The sequence below is a fragment of the Pavona decussata genome, unplaced genomic scaffold (assembly GCF_977016875.1).
Source record: "Pavona decussata unplaced genomic scaffold, jaPavDecu1.1 SCAFFOLD_59, whole genome shotgun sequence".
NCBI lineage: Eukaryota > Metazoa > Cnidaria > Anthozoa > Scleractinia > Agariciidae > Pavona > Pavona decussata.
Genome location: NW_028145481.1, coordinates 853,768 through 875,046, shown reverse-complemented (window position 1 = coordinate 875,046; position 21,279 = coordinate 853,768). Strand labels below are relative to the sequence as shown.

The following is a 21,279-nucleotide window of genomic DNA, read 5'->3' as shown; positions in this document are numbered from 1 at the left end:
ATAAATTAAAATTCATACTTGGCTAGGAGGCTTAGGGGAATTACTCTGAGGTTCAGATTTATTTATTTATTTATTTATTTATTTATTTATTTATCTATTTATTTATTTATTCCCCTAAGCCTCGTATTCAAGCTAGAAATTGGTACATTCAAGGATATTTTATTTTGATTGTCCATTCTTGATGCTGTGCGTACTGAGAAGCTAGCGGGAATTCGAAAATATGTACGAAAAGATCGCGGAAAACTTTCAGTACGAATTAACTCTGTTTTCATCCTATTCCTTTTCCACTTTTCCTCTAACAAAGCCACAAAGTCACTTTTCAGTGCAGAGCTGCACTGCACTGTCACTCAGGTAAATTATGACGTCACACTTCGCAAACATCTATCACTTCGGTGATATTTTTAATCGCTTCAAATCTCCGAACAATGTCGTTTCCTTGTTGGTTTTAGCACAAATGGGCAAAGTAATGAATTTTTTCATGGAAAAAATTAGGGGAACAGAGATTGCCGAAAAGGATGACGTCCATTAAGCGATGTGACAATGTTCATGGTTTTTCTGGTTCGCTGACTTTGGTGAAAGTAACAAGAAAGCAACGTTTGTTTCTGTACTTTTTTCTGACTGGATGTATTTCAAAATGTTTCCGTAATGAGAGGTGTACATTTTCAATCCCGGGTGACCGACTCAAGGGCTTGGCGCACGAGGAGGCCAATCCCAGTCTTGTTTAGTGCACGAGGAACATCAGTGTAGCATGTGACCATTGTGAAAAACTCGCGATTTCAGAAAGTTTACTTTATAAAAAAAAACATAAGAGATAATCCCGTGACAGTCTCTTGCCTCTAGTAACACTGCGGTTTCCTAAGAACAGGCATAATCCCAAGAGACCTGAATATTGGTCTGTGGCTTGGTTTTCTGTGATTGGTTGAAACCTTGGCGCCACTTTCTCAACCAATCAGAAAAACAATCGTGGTTTACTCGTGTGTATTTTCCCGCGCTTGGCGCTGTTTCGATCTATTCAAGTTCTGATTGGTTCATTGCTTTACTTACATCTGTGTTTCTACTGCTTCAATTTTCCTTCCCAGGGATTTCCCTTGTAAATTGGTGTTACATTTGTATATACTCTCACTCCAAGTAAAACTGCTGAATTTCCCCTAAGAAACGTTCCCGAAGCACGAGACTGAGATGCTCACACAACAAGAATGAAGCTGTCAGAAGTTTTCAATGTTGAATGGGTTTTAATGTCAGGAAAAACGTTTCGGTTGGAAATTTTGAGCAGCAAATTTTGGCTCAATTTGTGTTGAGCCTAATTCCAGCTAAAGTACTTACATTCCCATGGGGAAATATCCAACTGGGTGAAGGCTTCGTACAGAAGACCTAAAACAACCAAACAAACAAAATATTAAATTCAGTGACCTTTACTGGCTGTTTATTAGTATTGCAGACGTTTGGGATAATCAAATGACGTAAAACCAGTGTTGAAAACAATACGCGACATCAATACAAATCTGCCGAACAATGGTTACCGAAACATCAAGAATTAAAAAAATCCCCCTTATACTGCATGGCCTTTGATAGGTTACGCCGGATGGAGCAACGGCTACACCGTTTTCAACGTCTTACATGGTTGGTCGAGAGGAAAAAAGAATGAACAACAGAACAATGTTACCAGCCCTAAAAAACAATGCAGCTGCAGGTTATAAGGGTCCAGCGAAAATAGAGATTTTGAAAGCTGCAGGTTTACTGGTTACGATAGCGCTAGGTGTTAGTACGGTGTGAGAAACAAATATCTCAAAATAATGTCTCATCGTATTCAGCATGGCATGAGTATGGGAGTGAAAAAGGATAAATCTGACTTCCCACCAGTCGATCGGATACTAAACCATCAAGCTACAGGAAGAATCTTAATGAGCTGCGTCATATTCACTGCGTTCGTATAAAAGATGTAAATTAAAAGAAAGTTAAAAATATAACAACCTCCATGTTCTGAACGACTTTGTAATTCCTCCAACGTAAACACGCAGAGTTCTGGACCGGTCAAGTCCAGTTTGGATGGGTCACACTCGCCCGGGATGTTGTAATGTTGCCATGCCCACCTAAGCCAGCTCTGCACTTGAGCTTTTGTCCAGGTAAAGGGTGAGCACATCATCCAATCTGCACCCGAATCTACTTCATCTGAAACAGAAACAAACAATTCAAGGGCCGGATTAGCAGGAAAACATTTTGAAAAGAGATTTGGTCAGTTAGCGCAAATGAGAGTTGCAATCAATCATTTTGATTGATTGATTGATTGATTGATTGATTGATTGATTGATTGATTGATTGATTGATTGATTGATTGATTGATTGATTGATTGATTGATTGATTGATTGATTGAGTGATATTGCAAGGAGAAGTTAGATTTTCGTCACCACTGAGTCTTCAACTATTAGCAAGAGTATTTCCAGACCTTTCCAGTGCACTTGTATAAAATGTTATTGTATAAAATATCTTTATTTTTAAAACACCACTTTCAAAATGACTTGTTCATGTTAATAAAAAAAATGACCAATAAGTAAGAACCAAGACATTTCCAAACGTTTCCGCGTTTGCCTGCTTCCGTTTACTGTTTTGCTTGCATTTTTTTTAAGTGGGTTTTACATTACGGTTAGAAAAACAAGAATAGAAATTTCATTTCGCAAAGCCATCGTGGAACAAAAAGGACCCTTTTTAACGCATTGCTTAGTGCCCTCTGTCTAAAAGATTATGCATAGGTGTTTTATATCCACAGTTTCAAAAATAACACTTATTGTCCAGCATACTAAACAGCACTAGAGCAAAGTACTGATCAGCATATTCCATTAACAGACCGGAGCCCAAAAGTTAGAATCAACTTTTACAGCAAAATAAACAGCACTACAGGAAAGTACTTCTCAGTAGCTTTCACTTGAATGGTCACACTTTAGGATTTCATCCATAGACTCAAAGGTAGAACCGCCTGGTACAAAATGATAAACAGTACCACAGGAAAGTACTGCTCAGTAGCTTTCATTTGAATGGTCACACTTTAGGATTTCATCCACAGACTCAAAAGTTAGAACCACCTTGTACAGCATAATAAACAGCACCACAGGAAAGTACTGCTCAGTAGCTTTCATTTGAATGGTCACATGTTAGGATTTCATCCACAGACTCAAAAGTTGGAACCACCTTGTACAGCATAATAAACAACACCACAGGAAAGAGCTGCTCAGTAGCTTTCATTTCAATGGTCACATGTTAGGATTTCATCCACAGACTCAAAAGTTAGAACCGCCTTGTACAGCATAATACACAACACCACAGGAAAGAGCTGCTCAGTAGCTTTCATTTCAATGGTCACAAGTTAGGATTTCATCCACAGACTCAAAAGTTAGAACCACCTTGTACTGCATAATGAACAGCACCATAGGAAAGTACTGCTCAGTAGCTTTCATTTCAATGGTCACAAGTTAGGATTTCATCCACAGACTCAAAAGTTAGAACCACCTTGTACAGCATAATAAACAGCACCACAGGAAAGTACTGCTTTAGTAGTCTTCATTTGAATAGTCACGCTTTAGGATTTCATCCACAAACTCAAAAGAAAGAACCACCTTGTACTGCATAGTAAACAACACCACAGGAAAGTACTGCTCAGTAGCTTTCATCTGAATTGCCACACTTTAGGATTTCATCCACAAACTCAGAAGTTAGAACCACCTTGTACAGCATAATAAACAACACCACAGGAAAGTACTGCTCAGTAGCTTTCATTTGAATGGTCACACTTTAGGATTTCATCCACAGACTCAAAAGAAAGAACCACCTTGTACAGCATAATAAACAACACCACAGGAATGTACTGCTCAGTAGTTTTCATTTGAATGGTCACACTTAAGGATTTCATCCACAGACTCAAAAGTTAGAACCACCTTGTACAGCATAATAAACAACACCACAGGAAAGTACTGCTTAGTAGTCTTCATTTGAATGGTCACGCTTTAGGATTTCATCCACAAACTCAAAAGAAAGAACCACCTTGAACAGCATAATAAACAGCACCATTGGAAAGTACTGCTCAGTAGTTTTCATTTGAATGGTCACACTTTAGGATTTCATCCACAGACTCAAAAGTTAGAACCACCTTGTACAGCATAATAAACAGAAAATCACAACCGTTTGTATCAAATCAGGTCATTAAAGGTTTGATGACAGCAACGAGATAACGAAATAATTCTATATATTTATCAAACAGTGAAACAACCATTTGAAACTGCCATTATGGAGTTTCGAGTGCTTAATATACTGTACAGTGTCCAGTTTATTCACGAGAGCGTTTTCGTTTCGTGAAGTGTGGGCAAGGAAAGTACTGCTCAGTAGCTTTCATTTGAATGGTCACACTTGAGGATATCACTCACAGAATAAAAAATTATTGCCTAGCACACCGACAAGCGTTTAATATTCAGCGTTATTCACTGCACGCGTACACTCGCCATTGATTCTCAAAAAAGTGACATTTTATGCTACCAACTTTCCTACACGAATCTCAAAACTAATAGCGGGTGATATTTAGAATTTGCTAGAATCAGCAAAAACCGCCCAAAAAAAAATTATAATAGCAGAAATCATCACACTGTGCCATACGATACCGATACATCAAGACGCAGCCTGCACTTTCATCGGCTGCTCAAGAAGGCTTACTTGCAAAACGTTGTTACTGTTTTTTTTCTGTTTAGTTAAGAAAAATTGCAAGAAACTGTTCGTGTTTTAAACTTTTGCCGGAAATTGTTATCAGTAGTGTAGTCAAAAAAAGCCCTAGCTATTGTTCGGCCTTAGTGCCGGCGTTTCTAATCAGCTATGCTAAGCTAGCAATACATTTACATTACTTTTCAGAAAAGAAGAATCCTGAAAAGAGCTTGTCAAAGTATACTAAAACTTTTACTAGCCCTATCCGTCAACCTCATGCAGGGACCCCAAATCAAACACAAAGTTGTCGGTTCTATTAACAAAGCAGTCGGGCGTCCGCGATGTTGTACTTTAATAGAACCAAGAACGATATACTCCGGGTACCACAACCAAGGTGTTTGAGTAAAAAAGATTTGGGCCGTTTACACTTGCGAAATAACAAGCTGCTGCGGATTAGCAAGTCGCGAACTTACCGTATAAATGCTTTGAAATAACATTTAAGTCACTGCAGCTTGGTTACTAGTTGAGCCTAGCCTTCGTATAAACAGTACATTTTCGGGCATAATTCGAGGCTTTTCTAAACTACGGTTTAAGTCAGTTTAACAGCCGCGGCTTAATTTCTCTTGTATAAACGTTCCCGGCATTGTTGAACTACCTGGACAAGGCTAAGTGAAAATGTTATTTTATGGATCATTCATGTTGTACAGTCAGTAAGATAACTCGGAAATTAATACAGCCAGCAAATTAAAGGTCAGCACTAAGCGACTGATCGAAGAGCGCACTGGCGCCCGCTTAACTAAACACCTAGTTATTAAAAATTGGTGTCAAAATCGAACTGCAAAGCGGCGTTTCGAAAAACCATGATGATATGAAAGTCGGAAAAGAAGGATAATACTTCACGCGTTTAGATTCCTGTTGTCTGCACATTAGCAAGAAAATCATAACTTACCTTTAGGACAAAACGAGTTCATGGATTTCTACTACAAAGGGCTTCTTTGACCGGAAGCCTTAAGAAGGATACCACCGAAAAGCGAAAGGAAACTGGGCAAAAATTCGACGGACCTTGTGACGTGAAAAATCATCCTGGATTGAGAGGAATATTTTGCAAATGTTCGTTGAAATCCAGGCTAAAGAACGTCCTAAAGCTAACTCGATATTTCACGCTTTTTTTTTAGCTCAGTTGGAACATCGGCGACGGTTTCGTTGTAAACAGGAAGACCATTCCAAGCATGTTTCCTAACCGCAAACAATAGGACTGCTGGCGAGCCAATCAAAATGCAAGAAATAAAGAGCTGTTGTAAATCCATTGTCGGTTGGTCGAGAGTGGTGCAAATAACCAAAGCGCTTTCTGAGTCTAAAATGGAATTAGCATTTCAGGCGGACATATCAGTATCCGCAGAAAATAGGAGAATCTTTCCTTGCTTAAAATAAAAGGACGGAAAAACATTGAATTTTGACAAGTACACATTGCCTGCCTGGGGGACACCTGCGTATGAGGCTCAGACAGACGTGACTGACGGGAAGGTAAACATCGAACATGTTTCTCGCGATACATACGCACGAAACACAAATCAAGATACTGCTAAAACTAAGAAAACTGAATGTTTAATATTCTTTAATGTATTTTTAACAACAAGTGACATACGACTGATCTTTGTTAAACACGAATTCGGTTGCTTGCCGATTTTTTAATGTCTGATAATAGTTGTTCCCTGAGCAAACATTTACTGAGTAGAATTATTACGTCGTACGTAATTGTCGAACATCAAATTTACATTGTCTCTGCACATGTTGTAAAGGAAGGAAAAGGGGGAAAAGAAAACATAAAATTTGTTTCTGCTTGAAATTTTAACTTCAAAATCTAGCAACCACGATATTTCCAGCCGTTGTATAAGTCGAAGTCGGCCTCACTCACTGATCCTCTTTATTGCAACAAATGACAACATAGTTGTCAAGCTGGTTGGTCGTCGATAGCAATTTAATTAACTTTGAATTATAGGTTTCCAAATCCTTCATTGCTAAAGCTCCGTACAATTTCCAAGCTGCCTTCAATGCCATTTTTGCTTTAAATTCGACCGTGGTTGAACACACCCAATCCTTCGCGTCGCACTGAAATTTTGATAAAATCGAAACGAAAAAGCTACTTGACCTTTCCTCTTTCTGCATTCATAAAATTTATTTTCTGACAGCGTAAGAGTTTCAAAAAATATTAGAAATTCTGCTGGCTTGATTAATCAACTTTCGAACAGGAATCGTCAAAGTGAGACACGCTTAAACTTTAATAATATTGCTATCCTGAATGTTTGCTATTGCACAGGCTCGAAACATCTCTCGATTACCAGGTAATTACTTGAGTATTCTTAGACCTTGAAGCCTTTCCCGATTCTGCCAAAGTCAAATCTGTTCAGGAAATTATTTTGGTTGCAGCTTTTGACTACCGCTGTGGATAAAATGCTTAAGTGTGCATAATCACTCAAACTACAGAGACGTGCGTATACGCTGCTATACTACAGATGCAGTGGTGGTGTTGGCGCGATACAAAGAGCATGCAATTTCTTTTCGCCCATGCACATGATTGCACATGAACGATCCTGAAGCTCCAAAGTTGGTCTCTGGAAAAGCGTGTCCTTTTCTTTTGGAAGCATACCACAACCGTGAACGAGTATCGTTTACAGACAGACTTCGGTGCATGGAAATGTAAATTAACCTTGCTTATAATTAGGGCTCAAATCAATTATGATAACAGCATTACCATTTCGTCTTCCTGTCAGTGTTGAAAATACCTCAAAGGAAGTTCTATTTTAAGCATTCAAAATACTTATTGTGACCCTAATGTGAACCAAATAAACGCACTTTTTATTCCTCAAACAGCCCAAGTTTACTAATGAGTTCAATTGTACCCTCCCCCACCCCGCCCACTAAACTGCCAAAACAATTTTAATTTTGAGAGGATCGAAACGCACCAATCAACGCAAACCAAGGTACCATCGCCTGATGAAGACCAGCAGTATAGCGGTCGAAACGTGCGATCCACATCTATGTGACTCAATCGTGAGACAAACGATTCAACTCAGCTATCACTTCAAACCACGATGGCGAACACCTTTCATAATTTTACCTACTCAAACAACTACATTTGGGGACTGACAGAAACGTTTTAACTCTATACTGCACTGTTAATTCTAAAAAATCTTGCTCATTGCAAACACGGCTGTAAGGCAATTCATCCGGTTTATCGACTGTTATGAATGTGAAAAAAAAAAAAAAATTGCCAAGCGCACATTTAACCGTTCTGAAATTTGGTGGCCGCACTAGCTGGCAGTCGCAATTCGTTTGATATCAATGTTCACATATTTTCGCACCGACCAGAATATAATCTCTCCTTACAATACCAATACTTGATCAAACATGTACTAGGTCATGCGAATGAGGGAAATGATCCTTTAAGATAACATCCTGATGTTCAAACAAATTCTCCCAACTTGTACTATAACAACTGTATGGAGAGCAGTGGGGGAATGTGCATTTTGATACTGTGAGTTAAGCTATAATCGATATTACCTGTAGGGCCAAGAGTTTCCAGGACACAGGGAGACGAAGCATCCAGGTCTATGAGAGTGCGATCCGGTGATAAGGGCAACTCTTCATCCATAAGTAACAATGGCGACTTGGTCTGACTTTCATCTGACAAATAGCCAGATGTGAGGCTTGAACAGCTCTTCCAAGAGCTGAGACTGCTGCTTCTGTTTCGTCTATGATCCTCGTCCTGAGAGTAGCCAACAGAGCTGGGGGCAGTCATCATTTCAAGGGCACCACTGGCGTTTCCATTCAAGTCTGGGACAACTTGATTGGGATCTGTTTCCATGGAATCACGAGGCTCATCCGAAGACAGCAAGGCTTTACTCAGCAAATTGTCCGGCCATCCTGGCACCTCATCGCAGTTCATTTTGGCTGCTTCTATGAGCTCAAGATCGGAGAAAGTCTGTGCACAGAGAAAAGATGACATGTTAGAAAGTAAACTAATAGATACACATCACACTATGTAAGGGACATCATACTTTTAACATTTCTACCAAAGCTTGACTTCTAGAACAAACTACAAAAGTTTCAAATAGTATAACAGGAGCAGTCAAACTCGACTGTAACAGCTGGTTTCAAAATCACGCGACAGCAATTTGAAAAACTAATCAAACTTGCAAACCGCTTTTTCAGTAAGTACTGAAACTACTGTTGCACACTTACGGGCAAAATGTCTGCTGGACTAAGCTCGGATTGCGATATTTAACCTATCATTCCAGGAATTTCAAAATTTGTTCCTATTATTGCCTTAATTATTTTCCACAAATGTATTCTTATTATTCTCAAAACTAAAGAAGGAAAATTTCCGCAAGCCAAGTGTGAACCCCGCTGCCCATCTACTGAACACCACTTCCCATTTGTGGTCTCCACCCCACTTATAACTAATGGCTTCAAGTTGTCAATAATTGCACTTTTTGCATCCTATTGTATCATAATAAAAATTCTGTTTTCAGATAATCAGTCGAAACAAACGACTATTTATCGCTGGGTTAGGTTTAACAAATATTGCGGTGTTGAAAATCATGATAAATGTCTGAACGAATTCAAGTTGCTTTTCTCACTGAAGAAAAATGTGACAGGAGTTTTCTGTCATTCGCATTTTAATCACACGTTGCGTTTGGCCAAAGAGGGCTACTTGAATACAAAGAGCATCCATCTTAAAGACGTTGAAAATATCAACCTTTCCTGCAAGGGGTTCTCAATACTTCTCAGCAGTTTGGCCGTTAATTTGCAGCTGTTACAAGTAAGCTTCAGTCACTACTCTGAGGTAACATAATGTATATTCATATTGAAACATATATAATTATAGCCATACAGCAAAATAAACAGCACAATTAATTTGAACTGGGGGGAATCTTTGTCTGCTTGTCAAAATGAGGAATTGGACAAAAGTGTATCGTGTCATATTGTTTATCAGAAGTTAATAAGAGATTACTGTGAGCATGCATCCAGTCGTTAGCTCAATTCAGCGCTTAGTTGACATAGTTTCATCTCCTTGATTTCACGTGCTTTGCTCAAAATTATGCCTCTATATTTCAAAACTGAGACAAAATTTGCATTTAAAATATTTAAAAAAAATTATTTATCACGCCAGAAGATATAAAGACAACAGCTACAGTTACCGCTACCGTTAAGCATAGATACTAACTATGCGTTAAGTCACCTACCTCCATGAGGATATAAAATTCACAATGACAAATTCCCTGAACTGTTAACAAAATGATGCCTAAACTTCGCTGTTTAAAAAAACCTTTCGTGGAAACAATGCCGTTTGTTGTAAAATTATAATAATACCACGATCTGTTCGAGGATTTAAGCTGTTTGTCGTTCGCCCAAAACAACTTTTCTTGCTTGATGGACGGATTTCGATTTTGAAACATTCAGAAGTGGGTAACACAGCACTAACTTTCGGCAGCCCAGTTGTCCTCACAAGAATAAAAACACTGTTCGTTGGCGTTGCGCAGTGAGAAGTAAAAGTATTTTTAGTCTTGGTAGTCTCGCAAAGCTATTGAAAGTTGAAATATCCAAGTACAGAGGTATAATTTACAACCACGGAACTTCTCAACCGATGTAAATGAATCCCTGAGCGCAAATTGAACAGCACTGAAGTTAGGCTACGTGTCGCTGAGGCGCAAACTTTACCCTTCCAAGAATTAAAAGCAAATTGGTTTCTGCATTTTAAACAGTCTAAATTCATCAGTTTTTTGTTTTTATGTCTGGGAAGGGTACAAAAGAGTCACGCGTTACGCTGATACATTGCGTGAGATTGCGGTTTTCATCTGCGGTTTATAATTCACGGCATATCAAATACTTGCCGGCACGATATAAACATTGGCGCGCGCATATACAATAGTGATACTTAAAAGAGAAAAATCTCACAAAAATAGTCAAAGTTCATTCACAATATTCATTGCCAGATTAAGATGGTCGAGTACAACTCAATTATTCGCAACAATTGACAGTCACCTGCCAATCAACAGTAGAAAATGACGTGACTGTTAAAAGATCGCTAGTTTTCGAACAAATGTTTTGTCTGCAAGGTACGATATTTTTCTCCCGATAGTCGATCCATAAGGCGTGTTTTGCATCTGTCGATGTTTTTTCTTTGACTTCGAGCTTAAAGCAAATTCCTCGCTCGCTCACTGATGTTTTGCAGACGGTTATTCTATTCTCTTTCGCTTCGCTCAGCCGAATAGCAAATATTTCTATTATAACTATGATTGATCAGTGACACAAACAACACATAGCGGGAGCCGCCAGCAATCGCCAACAATCCCTACTCGCTCAGTTTATTATGCTGATCACGTTCGCATTTGCCGCTTTCACTCTATGCTTTTGAGCTGTTTTACAGACGGTTCAATATTTTTATCTAGTGATTTTATATTTAGTAATATACCTCTGCTACCCCGCCTCCCCCCGCAAAAAAGGAAGGTCTTGCAATTTATATACTAACATATTTCTAAAAAAAAAACCAGTTTGTTGCCTATGGTATATTTGTAGTAAGAAACTGTACATGTGTTGGAGTGGCAATAATTATAACGTTCTTTCATTTTTCACATTTCAGCTGAACGTTCACGCAAATAAGTTTACTTACATCTGGACAGCTGGCAAACATGTCGTCTGATTTCACTTTTCCAAAATATCTAGACCAAAGTCGCACCTGCATGAAAAGTCAAGCCATTTAATGTGTTGTGTTACGCGTTGCGAAGGACCCGGTATTAACATTTTTACGAGGTCAGGAATATTTTGCTTCAGCCTCGTCGCGGTCTGATGGCCGTGCAATTGCCTTAACAAGACTATTGCGTGGGCGCACGTACAGAACAAATTAAGCCGCAGTGTTTTTAAGCGTCAAAACAAACAGGTATATGCTTGACAAATTTTACGTCGTATCTCTCTCTGCGCAGACTGCATACAAGAAGCTAGGACAGACAACGAGTCCGTATTAGTATCTAGGAAGCATTTCAGGTCCGAATTGTTTGGTCTCTATAGCATCACGGTAGAAGAGGTGACTGTATTGCGTAGATTATGTAGTGAACTGGTGTACTCGAGCCAATATACAATGCACAGATAGAACCCTAAAAGGTTTAAAGTAACAACCACCTACTACCAGTGCAATTTGAAAAAAAATTGACAAAGAGCAAGCTGAAGATTACCTCGATAAACTCAGCAACAAAAATCTTGCGCTCGACGCTACGCACAATTTGAGCCTTAACAACTTGATTTTGATCACAAACTAAGCTGGCTCGAGCTCAGCTACGTCGTTTTAGCGCGTTTTAGTTGTGAAACACACTTGTGGGCTTTCCCCGTCTGCGATCATATAAATTTCATTGGCTGGCATAATGGATAATCGCCGTATGCGAGACGCGATTGGTTTAATTTCACACTAGACCAAAATGGATCAGAGCAAGTCAGTAGGCGGCGCTGAACGTTTGATTGGCAATCACATCCGGTGTAGAGCCTTTGTAATCGGTACTGACCTCGTATCAGCATAACCGGTAGTGAAATAGCAATTGTTGTTCGCCTGAATTTGGCTCCGAGACATCAAAAATTATCACGGAAACACCCCGCCATATTTTAAGCGCTTTCACACTAATTTTGAAGCTGGTTTCTGACGAAAGACAGCAAAAGTGCCAGAGAAGACTTGCATCGAGAAAACGTTCGTAATGCATGAGATACCAACCCTAACCGTATATTTTCAGCCGATATTGTTTATTGTCGTATTTTCTAATCTGGTACCGAGCTACGCAATGCGCGGTGCAGTCTGTATACAGAAATAAACAACATTACAAATCGTCGAGGCATTCAGAATGGAAAATACAAGGGTTTGGGTCACGTAGCTATTTCGCGTTGCTAAGGTTTCATGTAAACAAATGGTGGTCACACATTGGACTTCAAAACAAATAACATAAAAGCTAAAATAACGCTTGTGGCCTGTTTTCGGTTTACTTTCTTCGACAGTTTCAACCTGAAAATTATGCATAATGACCATTACTTTCTGTTCAGTGAGCTTCGTATTTCTCCGGGTGAATTTGTAGTAGTCCATTTAAAATAAATATGATTTTGTATTACAAACCGATAGTAATAAACCTGTGTGGTACCAGTTTTTAAAATACCTCTGAGAGATCGCTCTTGGTTTTAAACAAAAATAATAAGCTTGTCGATTAAAAGCCAAATTTTAACGCCTGTGAAAAGTTTGTTAGTTCCGAATCTTTCCACTATTGGAAAGATTTCCACTCATTTTTGGATATGTTTTTATGGCAGCATTTTTTTTTATATTTCACGGTGTGTCCAACTGATATTAGTTGTTTACCCGCCTTAGACAAAAGCATCCTGTTTTCTCAGTTTCATGAAGCACGTACGCGTTCCACCTGTGCCAGTCCGTACGACAAGTCTGCTGATGAGCCTTGTCAACCGCCAGGCGGAAATATATGTTATAAATAGCAAATTTGTCTGACTCGCAGTTTCTATACGTGATGTTTGTAGTAATATTTGAATGGATATGTAATTTTAAACACAATCAGCATTTTGCTACCAGTGTTTGGATGGCTTATTGTGTTAGATACGCCTATTACGCTGCTTCAGAAACGAAAAATATCACGTAAATGAATAAAATTTAGACTTCAAAAACAACATCAACTATGATTAAAAATAATCAACATGAATAGTGGCCATGGTAGATTTTATAATAAGGCCTTCAGTTTACTTCATCTCGATCAGTCAACGACTATATACAGCTTTATGGGAAAAATAAAACTGGCTAAAACATTTGTTCCTACTAGCAGTACCTTTCGAAACAAAAGCCGGGTTAGGTTAGACGGTCTGCAAGGTGTCAACTCTTAGCAAGAACTTTTCTTTGAAATAAAAGATCGCTGGAAATGTAATTTTACAATGTACCTACTTTTAGTTCTGCATGCAAGCAGAAAAATACAAAAGAGTGGCAAAATCTTTGTTGGGTTGTCGGTCTGGGTAGGATAGAGCCCAAAAACTGCATTAGAAATCCAATTTTAAAAAAGGTTAATAGCCATGCTGCTGGATGGAGCTTAGGACTATTTATGATATTAATCTCGACTAAAGAATTTTATTCAATTTTGTCTTAAAATAAAAAAGCTGAAAATTAAAGATGATCTTGCTTCGTCAGGTTTTAGTTAAAAAAATATAAAAAATCATAAAGAAGGAACTTCATAAGAGAACCAAACGATAACTTGTATAATTATAATGACGCATTACAACTAAAGCTATCTATCTTATGTTCTATGGCAAATGAAAAAACATGACTAAGTTTACATACTCCTCAATATATCAATCGGGGTGAAACTTTGACTGTACTTCACCATTTTAGGTCAGAAGGTTAAGAAAAAAACATGTCGTGGTAGCTGAACGAGCCGGTTAGTTTCAGTATAATCCTTTAGTACAAAGCATACACTATATCATGCTCTCTGGCAAATGGAAAAATTGATGGAGTTGTCACACTGGCTCAGCATATTAACTGGGGTGAAACTTTTAACTGAAACTCATCATTTCAGGACAGAAGGTGGAGAGGTAGGTAAACAAGCGTTGTTTTAAGTACCATCCTTAGTCAAGCACTGGAAACATGTTTAGTGTGATAATGCATGTCCGTATGTTGTGGAATACGTCAAGCCCTCATCTGTGACTAAATTCGTGGCCTAGAGACTCAGTGAAAGCTAATCCTTTCCTATGATACTTTCCTATAATGCAAAGTTTAATTTTTCGCTCTTTTGAGCTTGGGGGATCTGGAAGGAGTTTAGACTTGAAGAACTTTGGCGCTAACATCGACACAAGCGTAGACAGCAACTATAGATTCAATGAGAATGTTTTCTGAAGCGCAAAGTATCCAAAGAAGGAACTGCTCATTTAAAAGATATTTTTGTAACATGACATTTGTCTTACTTTGGACTTAATTGACGCTCTTTATAATTGAAGGCCGTTAAATTTTGTATTTGTTTGTAGTTTAAGATAGCATGGTATGTAAGCCGGGCTTTACTTAATCAACCACGAACGACGGTACTGAATTGTAGCACACAACAAGCTAATTACTTTGGATTGGTGTGAGAACTGTTTTCCTGTCCTTGATAAAAGTTATCGAGAACCAAACAAAAGCGTTGTACAGTTAATAAATTTTTGTGTGTGTGTGATTTTTCAGATATCATTTAATCCAGTGAGTTAGTTATGATTGCCTAGCAACTGAGCGAGTACTTTTAATCTTCCTTTCTTTCTATTTCTTGGAAGAAGGGTCAGCTGCTAAGGATGTAAAAAATTAAAATGTCTAAACTTGGTGAATTCAAATGTAAAGCATGATCGAAATATCAATCATACCTTACTGCAAACGTAAGCTATTGGGTGCAAATCTTTGTCCTTTAATGGCAACGTTTTGGTACCACAAGATTTATTTCGACGTTCGGTTTGGCTGAAACGATAGGTCAGAGGTCGTTTATCACGCATTCACGAACAACCCACTTAAAGCAGATGGTTGGGGTAACCATGTCACCAACTGTAACACATCTACCCACTCAACCCAAGCACACATCCTGTCAAATCTCAACAAGTCCACCTCACATTACCAACTTAACACCCACTCCAAGAAATCTCATCCGTTTTTTTTTTGTCATTTTGTCCATCGCCTCCAATCATTCTGCCCTCTCACCACCCATCTACCTTCTTGAGGCAGCCTTCAACTTTTAACACCCTGTCTCTCCATTTACACTCTCTTTATCACCCCCATACTTCCATCTGCTTACTCCATCGACATCAAGACTAGTCTCTCTTTCATATCCACCATGAAAAACTCACCAACTCAATCACCACCTCCACACCTTTCCAATCGACTTTATTTATTTATTTTTATTTATTTTGCCACACCACAAATACAAATAGAATGTACAACTCCATCAGTATACCATCGCAAGATCACCCATCTTCTTGCCTCACTACACTAACATCAAAGCTCATCTCCTTCATCTTCATCAGCCCAAATCACTCCGCCAACTTTCCTGGCATCCCCTCCACCCCCCTTCCCCCCAAAACACATACACTAAAACAATTCCATTCACTCTACTACCCTCAAACAACTCATCCATTCATTGCTCTAACATCAAATACCTCTCTTCGTCAATTCCACTAGAACAGCTCATTCCATGAAATTACCATCCACCCACTCAACCACCCCTCTCCAAAAATTTCACTCAGTCTGTCACACCAAATTACTATCGGCTAACTGCACTATCATCAAGACTCAGCTCTCCGTCATCTTTACCAGCCCAACTCATTCCAGCAACTTGCTATCCACCCACCTCCTCTACTACGACAACTGCACTCACTGTACCATCTTCACACCACTTACCATCTACACACAATAGTAGCCCTGAACTCCCTCACCCTTTACTCATCTCCAACCACTCCACCACAGCTCACTTATTTACTTACTAAACATCACTCATGTCTATCCCCAGCCTAACCGGGGGTGCACGAGGTCCTGGCTGGGTTGACTCCGGGTCAAACTCACTCCATCAGCAACCACTTTACTCCAGAAAATTCACTCAATCTAACAAATAAAGATTCTTCACCTCCTTGTGCCTTAATAATAACACTCACCATATCCACTTCATCTCCTCTAACAGTAAACCCTCGATCAGCAAACTTGATCAGCAATCCCCAAAGTTAACTCAATCTAACAATGATATAAACTAAAAATTTCTACCATGCTTACTCACTCCAACATCCCACCGAATCCATCAGCAAGACATTCCATGCTCCATTCCTCCAATCACCAGTTACCACATAAGCTTCACAATCTTCCCATGACCAATTTGACTCCACTTAAATCAATCCTTCTCCCAGTTAGAGGCAACCCACAAAGTTGATTCAATCCACGAATTCCACATTTCCAACACGTTCTAATGCTTCACCACGTCCACTCCCTCAACAAACAACTGCAAATACTTCACATTTTTCTCCTATACTAATACCACTCAACTCACCAGGTCCACACTACCCATTCTTAAGAACAATAATTACTTGGCTCAAACCACAAGTTACATCATGGCTAGCTACACGCAGCTCACCAACTCTTCTCAATCTGCAAACTTCTATCACTCAAATAATCCTCTTCTTGCACTTTTTTCAGAAAATATAAAATCTCGACTCATCCAATGCACCGACGTAACGCCCCCATTATGCCAGTATAACAATACATCTATTCTATCCCTGTTGCCACTCATTTTACTCAATATCTTAAAGAACTAGCTAGCTTACTTGCATAGTCATTTTTGAAAAATGCAGCCGTTTTATGAGTTCTTATCTTGCGAAGAAATAATCCTTTAAGAATTAACGAAGAAATAACAATATTATCAGAAGCGAGCTGTCGAGAGATTTAGTTATTATCCCATTGACATAGACAATACACTTGCGGTCATCGACATGAATGCAATGAATCTTAAGTTTTCGAGCTTACCCATATATTTGGTTGACTTTTTTGCAAACGGATACGATAGTAACATTGGTCTTCCAACTTACCAAACCAAGAGCCAAGTTTTTTTTATAATAAGAACGATTCCTAGAAGTTTTAATTTTCTTGTTTACACCAGTGTATCAGTGCAGCCACACGTATTCAAACATGTCTAATCAATTCAATATTAGCGTTTAATTTGTTGTTTCGGCCATCAGTGAAAGCTACATGGTCCTTGGTCAATTTGAAAAACCTCGCAAGCATTTACAATAAACAACTTCTCTTCCTCAGTTTTAGATACAAATTGGACTACTAATAATTATTGTATTGGCCGGTATGGAAACACATCATCAACACAATTAACTACCAACGCCTTCGGTGGTGATAAGGACCTTCTGATATTAGACATAGTCAACTGTTTTCCCAATACCACTCACACTAATAAAATCTTCGACTTCCAAATAACAAATTGTTGCATCTTTTACAATTAAAACGTATTTCGTCTGTAGTGGGTAAACGATGAATCAACGAGTCAAAACGTACAGCGTCTCCGGAATGTCGGAAGCCGTCACCGTGTAGAATAATCGAGGCGAACTATTCATGTAGGGCCACTCGTTCGGATTCTCGTAAATTTGAAAATCTTACATTCGCTATATTATGATGAAAAATTAAATGTAGAATCTTTTAAATCCAGAACTAATCAAATGTTCCAAACTAAACGTTTTTGCGAGCTAAAACGGGTCTTGATCGGAATAGTGTAAACATTTTCGTGTTTCAATTTGATCGGCGTACATCGCTCACCAAAAGCCCTCGAGAAGTTCCTAAAATGCGAATTAGTCATGATCTAGCTATCTAAAGCTAGGAAAACATACCATTCTATCGAGTAAAAGAAAACGAGATACTTTTTAATGAAAATGAAGTGCATCGAGAAATAAACAACATTAACTTCGAATTCTTGTTCTCATTCTGTCACGAACAAGTTAGACAATCGATGTACACTTTGAAAAATATCAAAGGGCTGGTACATTCCTTGGACTGACTGTGTTGACGAAGATCACTTTAGTGCTTCAGCTTTTAGTAAAAATTAACTAAAAACTGGTCTTAATTGCTACTAGTTTAATGCTGAAGAATACACGTAAGTTATCCTGCATGATCAAGATTGTTTACATACATTATACTTCATGATGTTTGGTAGTTCTTTCAGAAATAACTCTTCAGACCACTTGGGTCTTGCAACTTACACAGAGGCAGATAAAATAAAAATAAAAAGAACTGGTATATTACTAATTTTACCTTTCAACCATGGGAAGGGGCGTGGTAACGGGCTTGTTCTTTCATTCAGTGTTGTAGACTAAGCAATGCTTCACCAAAATTTCTTGGTTAATAGAACGCTTCAATAGACATTAATTATGGTGTTTACCATTGAAGATAAGCAGAGTACTGAGAAAAGGACATAATATTACAATATTAATAACGTTAGTTATTGAGAATTCGCTATAGGGGGAGTTCATTAATTCTTCCCAACCCTAACAATATAAACAGTTGATCATGCACGTTAGGTCTAGTGTATCAAATCCATTCTCGTATACATATATATAGTTGACATAAATTTTTGAGATAAATTACTCATCACTTGTCGTACAAAAGAAGACACAAGAAAGGCAAAAAGAAATTTAAAAAGACTTGTATCATCCTGTCAAGATACATTCTTCATTTTGGTCTTCATAAATTGATAACTCAGAAGATGAAAGCATAGCTTCTATCTTTTTGGTGGCTCTGCTCTTCTTAAAGGCATATTAGCAATAGTTAAAATACTGACAATTAATTCCTCTGACAGCCACAAACATCAGTAAAACATTCATTTATGAGGGAAAATAAAGGGGTTTGAACTTAGAACACCCTCCTCCGAGCAAATCTGATCAGTCTCTCTGTCTTGCAAAGGCCGTTTGTTTGGGTTCCCCTCATGTAATAAAACTTCCCAGTACTCAACTTTAAAATACCTCCAAGACAAAATGTAATTTCCATTAGACTTCCCACGTATCTGGAACAACTTTCAAAAGCTTCAATGCACTCGAAATGAGTTTCTTTTTATAAAAGTTAGAATAAGCTATGAACGGACCATACAGCACGTGAAGGAGTCACTTTGTGTGTGAACAACCAAAGAGGCAGGCGTTGCTTGAAAAATTTGATAACAATGCATCATCATAACTTGCTCATTTTACTCAATAAAAGGAACAATTAAGCTCATAAAACATAAAACTGTTGCATAAAATAAAGATCAAAATTCATTTAGAAAAACAAGTTAACACAAAGCTACTATACCCAACCTGATTTCAGACAAAATCATGTCTGATTTGCTTTGAGAGATAAAGATTGGGTAAGGTGTGCATGCCTTGGTTTTACACACAACCTTTAGTCTGATGTAGGAGACCTGTCTCCACAGCTTCATCAAATGAATTAGATATTCCTAAAAAAAAAAACAACTTCTAATGCTGCAAATCATTAAAATAGAAAGGACGTCTTCCTATTTTTGACAGCGACCACGCAGAGTTCATCTTCTCAATAATCAACATACATTCGTGAACAATTTTTGAAGTAAGGAGATGGTCCCAATGCGTTTGAGACAAGCTCAGTCAGTGTATATTGAGAAACTATTCCCTACCTTAAATTCATAACGCTTAGAAAACTGTTCTGCTAAAATCTGTATCAAAAAGGATAGTGAAACCGTTCAATTCCGGCCTGTGTTGCGCTTCACTGATGTATTTGTTCTACTGCCTCCCAAACACAAACACAAACAGTTTCCTTCACAAAATAATCATCCAACATCGGTTTTCCCATCATGATCAGGTTTTGAATCGAACAACACCCATTTGAGCATCAAGCAATGGATTAAAGACCCAAAACGTATAGCCACACTGACATTTAACCATGATACAAACCTCACTCATAGAGACTATCTTAAAATCAGTATTTACAACCACTTGTTTGGGTTTTATCATTTGGCTTAATTTCCACTGATAAACTAAACTTCAATAAGCTATTTTTGTAAAAGCTTTTAATAGTTAGACTACCTTTTAACCTGAATTTGGTTAAGACACAGTTCAGCTTCAATGAAACTTCACAAATACATTTATTAAAATTATATTTAGCAAACTGCAAGACTCAAAACGAAATTATTGAGTGGCTTCGTGACTGAGTATACGTCCACCGAAAGAATTAATTGAAAAGAAATAGTTCATCCTGAAAGATAACATGAATGTATGGAAGATTTCCAAATGTCTTTTCCTTTCCATATACTTGAAAAGTGTAAGGAAATAGAGACCAGATTGGGTCTGGTTCATGTTGTATGTTGAATTGTGGTCGGTGACAAGCCCTCTTCCACAACATTTTACACAAACACAGTGAAATTGGAAAAGCAAACTTGGAAAAGCCCTGCAAATGTATTTAAGGATTAAACTATAGACTTTCAAACTGTCGGTTTAAGATTCATCAATGTTGAGCATTTCCTTTACCATAGATAGATTGAAGGGTGTGCATTACTCACTCCACTGTACTCGACTAATTCACCGGTTGTAATGATTTTATATTCAGTAATGGCTCCAAGATGACATTATAAAACAGGGCCCTTGTTTGTTCGATATCCACATATTCACCAGTTTTTTTTAACTCTGACAGTACCTCGTCGTTCTTTTCAAGTAGCAAATGTTATGAACTGTGTGTAATTATAATATGAACGTAAAATCTCTAGTCCTTGATGATGCCAGTATATATAATTGTTTTGTTATGGATCGAACGACCCCAGCTACCAGTACTTGGATGTCCCAGATCACATTGTATCATGACCAAACTCGCAGATCTCTGGAGAATAAAATGTTCTTGTTCGGGCAAATATCGAAAACTTGTGCTGGAAATCCAGTGCAAACTAGTCATTTCTTTCATGTAATGGGACGATCTTCGTCAACAGTGTTGCCTTGAAAACCTTGTTAGACCCTTGTTGGGAGCAGTACGTTTTCAACCTTTGGTAAGTAACCAACCAATGCAAAAAACCAAGTACTAA

At 38.2% G+C, this 21,279-nt stretch overlaps 2 protein-coding genes and 1 long non-coding RNA gene across 9 annotated transcripts in view; 2 read left to right on the top strand and 1 right to left on the bottom strand.

The window, feature by feature from the left end:
• The window catches only part of LOC146479308 (uncharacterized), a 43,821-nt gene that overhangs the window by 15,445 nt on the left and 7,097 nt on the right, over positions 1-21,279 (bottom strand). For 3 of the 7 annotated variants that reach the window (XM_085110975.1, XM_085110976.1, XM_085110974.1), the window contains exons 2-4: positions 8,243-8,663; positions 1,972-2,169; positions 1,324-1,371 (exon numbers count right to left, since the gene is read on the bottom strand). In XM_085110975.1, the coding sequence (XP_084967101.1) occupies positions 1,324-1,371; positions 1,972-2,169; positions 8,243-8,663 (667 nt within the window). Of the gene's footprint in view, positions 1-1,323; positions 1,372-1,971; positions 2,170-5,630; positions 5,803-8,242; positions 8,664-9,927; positions 9,949-11,354; positions 11,421-11,913; positions 12,044-21,279 lie in introns of those variants that run through there. The other 4 variants (XM_085110973.1, XM_085110977.1, XM_085110972.1 and 1 more) reach the window with 4 other exon arrangements.
• LOC146479309 (uncharacterized) lies at positions 4,719-5,548 on the top strand. The gene is made up of 2 exons (XR_014864945.1): positions 4,719-4,794; positions 4,832-5,548. It is a non-coding gene; the product is annotated as an uncharacterized LOC146479309 (long non-coding RNA).
• The window catches only part of LOC146479307 (uncharacterized), a 161,088-nt gene continuing 160,242 nt past the window's right edge, over positions 20,434-21,279 (top strand). The window contains exon 1 of the mRNA XM_085110969.1: positions 20,434-21,243. The gene's annotated coding sequence lies outside the window, so the exon portion shown is untranslated. The remainder of the gene's footprint in view (positions 21,244-21,279) is intronic.